The sequence below is a fragment of the Aethalodelphis obliquidens genome, unplaced genomic scaffold (assembly GCF_003676395.1).
Source record: "Aethalodelphis obliquidens isolate GAN/ISIS:26980383/991018 unplaced genomic scaffold, ASM367639v1 scaffold12, whole genome shotgun sequence".
Taxonomy (NCBI): domain Eukaryota; kingdom Metazoa; phylum Chordata; class Mammalia; order Artiodactyla; family Delphinidae; genus Aethalodelphis; species Aethalodelphis obliquidens.
Genome location: NW_020837956.1, coordinates 7,451,963 through 7,462,644, shown reverse-complemented (window position 1 = coordinate 7,462,644; position 10,682 = coordinate 7,451,963). Strand labels below are relative to the sequence as shown.

Here is a 10,682-nt window from a genome sequence, read left to right as displayed (position 1 = left end):
ACAGATGTGTGTTTAGGAGTAACACTGTCATTACTTTGGTGGCAACAAAAATTCATGAGGATCTTTCTAAATGGACAACTAACCATCTGTAAAAAGGGCAAACGCCATCAAGGGAAACAGAATGAGTGACTTCAGCGATTGTACCACCATCAGTTCTTAGGAAAATGGATTCGAAAGTAGAGACTGCGTTGGCTTTATGTTTCCCAGAGGAAAAGGAAAAGTAGGATCACTGCTGCTGTCCTTAATAGTGAGGGCATGTCACAGTTTGGGAATATGATTTAGAAGAAACATGCACTTTAGAAAGATTCAAGTTAACGTGCCCCAGACCTACGAATGCAGGAAAGTGTCATGCTGGAGCCATTTATTTAGATCCAGGGGAGGGCGGGGTGCGATGTTTGTCTGATCTGAAACAATAAAGGAATGGGTTCCATGTATAATTAAAAGAAATATTTATTTCTGATCCTTATAAATCCAAAAAAAAATTCACAATTGGCTCCAAAACACCAGCTTCCAAAATAGCAATTTTGTCTTTATAGATAGCAATGTATTATTTGCTAGAATAAATATAAATACGATTCTGAAAATTATTCTAGCTGAATGAGGAAAAGTGTACTTTAGATTTGAGAACTCTGACTGGACTTTTAAGTCTATCATGGGAAGGCTCTCAGAACTCCACCTGAATAGTACCGAAGCTTTTGCTGCTCCTGTTGTTGGAATCTGTTTTCCTCCTCGGAGAAAACAATGCTTGAATTACTTATCATTAATACTGAAACCCCTAGGAAGCAGCTGGAGAGCCTCTGAAATGTCTTAGGCCCCACCAGTCTGTCCCTTGCGCCCAGGTCTCCAAATGATCTGAAACGCTTGCCGGCCTGATTCCTGGGGCACTGGCAGGGGGCAGAGAGATCCAGGAGCAGAAACTTCGACGCCAAATGGCTGGTCTGGTGAAGATGAGCAAGCCCCCAGCTCTCCCTGTGCCAAAGTACCTCGGAGTCCACAAAGTCATAAAAGCATCCTGGCTATTTATGAAAAAACACCCTACCCCTCACCAAAAAAAAAAAAATCCCAACTTGATACATAGTATTGTCTTGTCACTGCCACTGAGGACCACTTTGAGTTGCTTTTTTGTGCTTTATTTTTCCAGAACAATATACTTAGGTAAGAAGTCTTCCTTCTACTCAACTTTAAAACTGATTGGTGAAAATTCCTAATTGGAGTCTCCTTACCCTTTTTTCCTCTATTATTCTTTTTCAGTTGAAAAAGGAAAACCAGGATATATATGAAGAAAACCTTCATTACCCACTTCTGCTTATTTTAACCAAAGATGAATAGAAGATTAAGCTGCTCGAAAGACAAAGAAAACATCCAGTGCACAGGCAGGATTTTCACAAAAACAGAAATCTGTAACGGGTATAATATGCAGTAAGCCGTTGGCTCCCTGAGATTTTCACGCTCCCAGGACATGGGCCCCAACTGCCTTTGCAACATTCCATGTGTGGGTTCCGGGGTCCACCTGTCCTCACCCACGTTGACTCCCCAGCCGTCCTGCTTGTTGCTCTTCCTGCACCAAACTTTTTTTCCTTTTTTTTGGGGCGGTACACGGGCCTCTCACTGTTGTGGCCTCTCCCGTTGTGGAGCACAGGCTCCAGACGCGCAGGCTCAGCGGCCATGGCTCACGGGCCCAGCCGGTCCACGGCATGTGGGATCTTCCCGGACCGGGGCACGAACCCGTGTCCCCTACGTTGGCAGGCGGACTCTCAACCACTGCGCCACCAGGGAAGCCCTGCACCAAACTTTTGTCTTTAACTAGGTATAAGCGGCCTATGTCAGATTTGAATTGGGCTTGAGAGCCACCCAAGTATTTTTCCCTCTCATTGAGACAGAATTTCTTTTGGTGATTCCCACCCCACCCCCCACCCCCCCTTTAGAAAATATCTTGGTCTTTGTTCTATTTTAGTGGTGGTCATTTTTCATCTGCCAACCCAGCAAACATGATGATTCTTTCCTGGTTAAAAAAAGAAAGCAAGCAAGCAAATCTTTCAGATCACCCTCAAATTAATTGTATTAAATCTGCCATCTCTGTTTTGCTGTCTCTCTCTCTCACCCATCCTCCTTTTTTCTTTTAAACAGGATGTTTTTTTTCCCTATAGATGTATAAGAAATGACTACATCAGCCCAAAGCCTCATAAACTGACCGTTTGTCCTCTGGACACAATAGCATGGCCAGCCCTCTGCTCCTCCTCTCCAATTATGTGTGATTAGTCTCAATGCGTTGTGTCAAGGAGGAGGAGTGTGCTGAGTGCTTATTATCTGTTTAGGTACAAGAAGAGCACATTTAGGCTCTGACTATGGATGAAAAGTGAGCCTTTATCAGGGCTCAAATCTACTGCTGTTCTCCAGGCCTCTTTCAAAAGAGGTCCTTTCCAGGGAAATTTTGAATAAATGGTTGATAAAACGAGATGGCAACCAGGGCGAGTTTTTAAAAACTCAATCACACAATTATCTGATTGAAAGTAAGTATATATAGTCCTATGCAGCAATGCAAGTGTATGGTAAACATTTAATATGTGCTACCTAGGATTAAGAGAGAATGACCCAAGCCTCTCCTTGCCTGGTTCATCCCGGAGATGCTCTAATGCCTTTTGTGGAAATTCAGATGTTTATCTGTAAGGAATCATCTGTGTCCACTTTCACAGTAATGTCATTAGTAGGTTAGCTATATATCCTCCTATCTTTAGTAGAGGCAAAGCGTGTATTTAGCGTGATACAATTAAAGTGATAGGTGGGAGACTGGGGGCGAATCCTTTTGCATATTAAGCAAACTTAGCTGTCATAAAAACAGCGACTCTCAGATGTCTTCTCTGCTCACTTCTACCATCAAACAAATTTTTCACCATCAGTTTGCATGTTCTTGTATTCACCACTTTTTCTGCTCCATTAGGGCACCTAGATGGATCTCTGAAGGCATAGGTCAAGTCGCAGTTAGATCATACATTTCTTTCTCACAAAAACTTGAATTGCAATGCCAAGTGATGGGCTAACATCACAATAACAGCAATTTATTCCTCTTTGGATAAAACAGCAGTCTATTCTCAGTGCTAGATAAAGACCAGGGCAATGCAAACCAGCCATTTAGCTGAGTAGTTCAGCTAGTGGCAGCTCTCCTTTGGCGACTGTATAGGTTGCACACTGGCTTCCTATTTTCTTGTTTAAAAAATCAGAATTCGGAATGTTTTAAAAGGCAACACAGGTAGTTCCATTTATACTGGTGAAAATGCAGAGAAATGATTTCTTCCTGCAACTAAATCTGCCAGACAAAGAAAACCCATCCCTGCAGTAGCATCTAAGATCGCCTGTTCTTATTTTTTCTTGTAAAATATAGAGCATCAGAACCATGAGAATAGTTCCATTTTTTTCTCATGAAAATACATGAATTGGCGAGAATTCCGTTTACATTTGTGTGTTGTGGGTGTAGAAATCCAGTGTTTATTTTGCTGGAAGAAATTGTATTTTAAAAAGTAAATTAGTAGTGTGTTTTTTCTTAATATCTGAGAATAGTGTGTACAGTTACCTAAGCTGGAGACAGGGTATAAGAATTGAGCTGTGCTACCAAAAGACATTGAGTAAAGAAATATGTTCATTGTGACTAAAACCTAGAGAATCTTTTGTAAAATGTTAAGGGTTTCATAGATTTGCTCTTTATGGGACCCTTACCTGGAGATGTCACTAGTCCAGGCTCTTTGGAAGTTTGTAAGAAACTAATGTTGTATATTATTGAATAGTTTAAAAGTGTTTTTATTTTCTCAAATTTTGGCGAAGTGCCAATATTGAGAGGGGAAAAAATTATAGCTGCTTTAGAAAGTTTATCCACTTACATTTCTTTTGAACTTTATGGTTAAGAATTGTTTCTCTGCATCGGTATTGGGTTGCATAATTGCAATTGAAATGCCCCATTTCATAATTGTCTGTGTAATTGTGCCTGTGTTTGTTTCAAAACAAAGCCTGTCTGAAATCATAAGAATTATTACTGTATTCCTGTTTCCTGTGTACCTGTATCTTCTGAGAAGACTCACAAATCTCTTTTGTCATACTAAATAGATTTGGTTGGGTGTGAGAATGTTTCTAATATCGCCCATGGTCAGTTCTAATGCAGTGATACGAACAGCCGCATACAAGTTGGTTATAAGAAATATATTTTATTTTATAGCAAGACATATGCTGTGAATTGGGATAAAAGTGCTAGAAAAGACTACCTAAGAGGTTGATGCTATTTTGTGTAAATTGTGTATTTTGTTGGCTTTTTGACTGAGCACGAAAATGTAACTTCCATTAGGGTAGGGTAATTTAGGTGCTCTGTATTCAGCAGAAAACTTGTCGGGCCATAAAAGCTTTTCTGGCTGGTTCCTCCGGTGTTTTCAGAGAAGAGCTGCCCGCCCCTTGCTGTTTTTCCCTTTGGCTTCAGTATGGGCTGAATTTACCACTGCATACCTGTTGAATCAATTTGGGGGATCTAGCAGTTAACTGAGTGAATGGAAGGATTAGTGGCCTTTTGGAGCCCTATTTCAACAGCCAGGTGTCTTTCCTAAACTAGTTAACTGCTTTTGACAGTTGAAGAACCTGGTTTTAATACCACAGGCAGGAGATTGTTGACGTAGCGGGGTTTTTGTGTTTTTTTTTTCTCTCTACTATCAAAGTGGGGCATACCTTCTTCTCCTAAGGGTTAGGCTTCTTCTTTTTTAATAGGAATGGACTGTCCCCTTCCCTCAACACAGCTTCCATGGGGCTTTTGTGCTTAGTCAGCATTTGACTTGTTTCCAGTCTATGCCAAGCAATTGGGTGGCATTGTCCAGCAGTGGACTCGGGGGAGGGGGCAGAATGCTCACGCAGGGGAGGGAGTCATGTGTACGTAGATACACACACATAGACACACTCACAGGGAAGATAAGGCTGTTTAGACCCTCAATCTGCTTCCAGATTCCAGGTACGCTCCCCACCCCAGATCAAAGTCTCCTGAGTTGAGACTGTATGAAATGTCAAAATTAGGCTGAGTGTATCCCAGAGAGGAAAGATTGATTTGAAAGTCAGACTGGGTCTCCTTAGACACTGAATTTAGACAGTGTGCAAATATGTTTTCCTGAGTGGACTATTTCCAAATTAGGAAGCAGCCCGTTGGTGTTTAACAAACCATTAAGCCTGAAATGCCACGTTTAATTCTCAGATTTCATTTTACCCAGAAACCTTACTGCCCAGACTGTGACTAAATGCTCACTCTGTTCTCTGCCCTGGACGTCTGTTCATTTGGAGTCTATCTTTTGCCTTTTTTGTCCCCCTGACTTTTCAATTAATACATTTTTTAATAGATAAAACAGATCATACTGTGACTTTTAAAATGTCAACAAGCTTGTAAACAGAAATGTAATAAAATGGCTAATAGGAGATTCAATAGTTAATAGAGGGCCTGAAGTGTGAGCAAATACAGTAGCTGTATATTGGAAACTGTGCAAGTGAAGATGGCTTTAGTATTGCAAACTGAGGAAGAAAATTGTTTTTAATTAGCACCTTCATAAGAACTGCTGATTAATACTGTTTTGTTTGGTGAAAAGCTTTCAGCTGAGTAATTTGTACAGCCATTACAACAGTTTTGTTAGAGCGGGACTCCTGTTGTTAAACACAAACAGCAGATGATAATGGTGGAAGATGAGTTTGTCATGTAACAATTTACCTTATTGAAAAAAGCTTTATATTAAACCCAATACAGTCGGCACCAGCAGAAGTCACATATTTTACATCCTCCCAAAATTGCAGTGTGCCATGCTTATATTTTTTTTTCAGGGACTGGAAGCAGATTTTATATCATTTATAAAATTATATACACAATTTAGAGGTGGTGTAGCATGGACAGACCACTTTCTCAGCAGCAGCTTACATCGGAGCGGTAAAGTGGCCGTGTATTCAAACACTTTCTAACTATACAAAGCAGGTTGGAAAATGGAATCCTAATTAAATAATGTTAGATGTAAATTTGCATTGGGACTGGATGTAGGGAAATAAGAATTAGTGTTTCTGCCTTAGGTGAGTTTATCACACATAGGATCTTTAAAAACAAAAACCTCTTTCGCAAGGAAAGTTTAATTAACCTTTTCTCTTTTTTTTTTTGGAGGTGTTTTTAACCGACCAAGGAAAAGAGTACACATTCAGTGAGACCTGACCAGGGAATAAGAGGCTGATTTCAGTGAACTCCCATCAAATGGATATTGCCCTAGCCAGAGGCATGGGAACTTTTCTTTTTAAATAAAATGCAGTGGTAAAGCATATTTGCATTAAAATATTACACAGACCGAGGCTGGTAAGAACTGTAAATTATTGGAGTGGCGTAATAGAGCATGAGATTTTTTTTTTTTTTTTAGACAGGCCTTCGGGGTAATAACAAGGGTTGAGGCTCACGACAGTGCCAAATAAGCTTTAGACAGCATAATAGTCTGCAAAGAAAGCCACAGAGCACTAATGTGAAGGAAGAGCTGTCCACCACATGCAGCAAAAATCACCAAAGGTCATTTTATGGTAGCAATTGTGACATAAAATTGGTGGTCATGCTACATGCCTAATACTCAGCACAGCTTTATAAATGATGGGCCCCTAGCGATGGCTGTCATTAAGTGCTTTCATCATAATAAACTTTAAACTGTTGGCTTTATGAATCGCCAGCTAGCTTCAGCTGTTCGTTGGATGGAGCTTGCAGTGCCTTAAGTGTGACAAGACCTATTAGGAATTGCAACCATGTTTCAAGCGTACTTGGCTTCCCCACTCCTGGGGTGATTGCTGCCTATTAAACGGCGTCTGGGAAGATTTTCCTCCAGCAATCTCTGATCAAGAGCTTTTTTGGGCTTTGACCTGCATTTCCTTCAAGACTTTCTCTGAGGAGTTTTATAAGAGCAAAACTCCAGAGGATTTATAGCCACTTCTGATTAATACCTTTCCAGTTTTTCTAGCAACTCTCCCACTGCTGCATAGAGAAAAGCTTTCATTGTTCCTGAGATGCTTATTTGTGACCTTTTCTCTGCTTCCTGATTCCCTCTAACGTGTTCTCTCAGTGAAATCCTCGGGGTGGAACCAAGGCAGTCGGTGAAGTTGTTACAGCTGGAGAGACAGAGGAGGAAAGAGGGAGGCTTTTATATTTTTAAAGAATTACATGCAGGGCAGTCTGGCCCCGCCCATTTAAAATACCCGCTGTGACGTCACGGGCCGCTGCCGTACCAAAAGCATCCTTAATGAGCCCTCGGTGTAAACCGAGCCGACACGTAAAGATTTCATGATTCGAATTACACTTTCATTAACCTTTAGCATAGGAAGTCTTTTAGTTTCCATAAATCTTACAGTGGCTTACCGTCTGTCCTACTGATGTGAATAATAGATGTTTGGGGAAATCGCTCTTTAAAAACCCAGGGTATTTAATTTACAAGGGCTAAATACGTATTTCAGACTCACTCAGCAAGAACTTTAATTACTTCTTGTTGATTTTTCTAACTTGGAGGTCGCCCCCCCACTTCAGTTTTCTTCTGCTTGACTCAGGTTTTAGAGATGGTAAACGCTTTCAATGTCTAAGTCCCTGCCTTAATACTCTTATTAGTCTTTTAAGCTAAATAATGTCCTCCAGATAGTTACGGGAATGTCTCAGGTGTGGACCATTACACAATTAAATTAGCAAACCTCAGAGGGATTGGATTAGGACTCAGCAGGGAACACCTGGGGATGCTAGGGCCGAGCTGGGTTTCTGAAGAGCAGGGCTCTGGCCGTGAATAAATAGCGAGGGTCGGTCCGCTAGGTAGGCTCAGTGACAAAGTTGTCTTACCAGGTAAAGTATTGCAGGCTAAACTATTTTTTCCCGGGAGTAGGTTTCTGTGGCCGTCGGAGTGAACAGGACAACCGTCAGCCAATGTGACAAGCTGAAGGGAAAACAAGAGTTGGAGGACTCGTGGCTTTTCACGTACAAAGGCATCCGCCCATCCCTCCCCGCGAGCCAGCCAGGGATGGACAAGTGCATTTGGAGGCTGCTGCCCAGGTGCAAGGGGTGGGGGCAGGGCGGGCTGCAGAATGCCCCAGAACAAAGGCGCCTCCAGGGGCCCGTGCAGAGGTCACCTGCTGCCTCCAGGGCAGATTAAGGAGGACTGGAGAGGGCATTCGGAGGAAATGGTGCTGTTTTTCTTTGGGAAATCAATTCGTCCCACGCTTAATAGGACATTTTGCCCTCCCTCCTTGGGAGTCCTGGGCAAGGTGCTTCCAGGTCTCTCCAAATCAGGTTCGGAAAGACGTGGCCCCTTGGCCTGCCCGAGCTCCTTCAAACAGCCTGTGCCCACCCCACCCCCCAAGAATCTCTCCTGCTCTCGGCCAGGTCTCACTTCCCTTTTCTCCCTCCTTTGGGCTCTCCCGCCCCTCTCTACCCAGGCTCCTTTCATAAGGAGGCTGAAAGTGGAACTTTCCCTCACTCCCTTACTTTGAGTTTTCTTTTTTCCCAGTGACCTGGGCTGCACTTTGCCCCCACTCCCTGGCTGCCAATCTCCTCAGGGTTCGGGCCTCTCTCTTGCCATTCTTGCGGGCTCCCCCTCCTTGAGAGCTCCGGGAGGCCCAGCCTTCCAGAATCCGATCTCCTTCCAACACTGCAGACCCCCTGCGGAGGAAGGAAGAGGCTTCCTCCGAATGAATGGCCGGTAAGGAGGTTTTTAATTTGTCTGGAGCTACAAGAAAAAGGCCTCCGAGCCGTGGCCCTCCCTCACCTCGTTTGGAAGCCCCCCCTGCCTTCCCGGTGGGCACTGTCACCGCTCCATCCCAGGCAGGTCCACCAGCAGAATGGGGCGGAGGGGTCTGAAAATACTGGTTTGTTGTGTGAGAATCGCCTCCACAATTTAGAAGAAGGGCTTTGTCAGTTAGATTGCATTTTTTTTTATTGTTTGCTGGCTACCGATGTGAGAAATTTGGAACTTGAGCAGTTTCTGTCACACAGGGTCAGAAAATGAGCTCAGCCCATCCCGATCTTGATTTGCAATAGGCCTTCTGATGGCCGAGCTCTCCTTGAGCTTGGGGGAAATGTCACTATGCTGTCCCCAACATGGAAGACGGTACATTTAAAAGCTTTGCCCACCTGACCTGTGGTTTCACCTCCAGGTGCATTAGCCTTCATTTCCTTCACGGGCTTTATTTTTAGGAGCAGAGGCCACAGCCCTGACTGGCCTATGTTTTGAGTGGAAGGCACAGGCTCTGTGTCTTTTTTCTCGGCCAAACCACTTATGTGAGCAGCATCTGAGGATGCCAGGAGAGAGCAGAACGAAGCAGCTCCCAGCTCCCAAGTTGCCCCATGTCTTTCCTCTCTGCCCAGCTTCTCCTGCTCAGCCCACTTCAGGCCCTAGGAGACCACCTTCAGGCTGGGTGACAGAGACCTAAGGGGTTCCAGCCTGCCTTCCCCTGGCTGTCAGTGTTTTGGCCTCACCTCACAGCCAGGCTACTTCTAGCCCCTACTTTTGTTACCTAACACAGGTTCATGTACTCCATGCAGTGAGGCCGAACAATACCGAAACATCAGAGTTTGGAGCAAAGAAAGGTTTATTGCAGGGCCATGCAAGGAAAACATACCCCCAAAAAACCTGAACTCCCTCAAGGGTTTCAGCAAAGAATTTTTAAAGGCAAGGTGAGGGAGGGGCTTGACTGGCTGTTGCACACGTCTTGCTGTCGTAATCTTGGTGCAGGAATGCTCTGTAGGTCAGGTCATGATGTTCCTGGAAACCTCGGACAAGACAAATGTTATTCTCTGTTCTGCAACTTTTTAATCTCTTTATGAATGGAGAAGTGTTATACCCTTAAAGGTATACCTTGAGAATGGGCTAGCCGGTATATTTCAGGCTATAGGCAACGTTCTTAACTGGAAGCAAAAGCAATAGAATACAAAGGTTAAAGTAAAAGAAAGAGATCTAATATGGAGTGAGATTTGTTCTTCCCTATACACTTACAGCCTCCCTCCCCCACCCCCAGCAGACTAGATAAACCATAGAGTGGTTTCAGTAATCTCAATATGAATATGATACTGAAGGAGTTTATCTGACTCTTCCCTTATGATTGAAAAAAAAAATGGCAGCAATACTTTGCAGCTGTTCCCATCAAGAAATGGAGTCTATTTCTCCATCCTTTGGTCTGGAACTTGATTTGGCTTACTTTGGCGAATGAGATGTCAGTAAACATGCGTACAAACAGAGGTTTGAAAATCACTTGCACACTGAGGTTTGCTCTCTCTTGATGCCTTTGGAACCAGCTACCATGTGAAAAAGCCCAGACTATCCTGCTAGACACTGGAGATGTGTGGCCCGCTCATCCCCATCATTCCAGCCATGTGAGCGAAGGCATCTAGGACCAAACAGTCTCTGGCAGACCCAGCTGATGACTATAGCATGTGAGCGAGCCAGGTGAGTTGGCATAAAAACTGCCCAGTTGAGTCCAGCCCAAATGGCCTACTCACAGAATCATGAGCTAATAAATGGTAGTTTCAAGCAACTAAGTTTTGGGGCAGTTTGTTACACAGCAATAGATAACTGATACAGTCTTGACGTTTTCTCTCTGAGGTACTTTTCTGCATCCTTAAGTGTACCTTGAAGTACCAAAACTTTTGAGATAATGCATTGCCTAAAATGTATTGAGTTACA

General features: G+C 43.4%; 1 protein-coding gene across 1 annotated transcript in view; it reads left to right on the top strand.

The window, feature by feature from the left end:
- Positions 1–1,650, top strand: part of CAMKMT (calmodulin-lysine N-methyltransferase) — a 69,505-nt gene extending 67,855 nt beyond the window's left edge. The window contains exon 9 of the mRNA XM_027113242.1: positions 1,252–1,650. Coding sequence (XP_026969043.1) covers positions 1,252–1,329 — 78 coding nt within the window. The 3' untranslated portion in view covers positions 1,330–1,650. The remainder of the gene's footprint in view (positions 1–1,251) is intronic.
- The last annotated feature ends 9,032 nt before the right edge of the window (positions 1,651–10,682 follow it).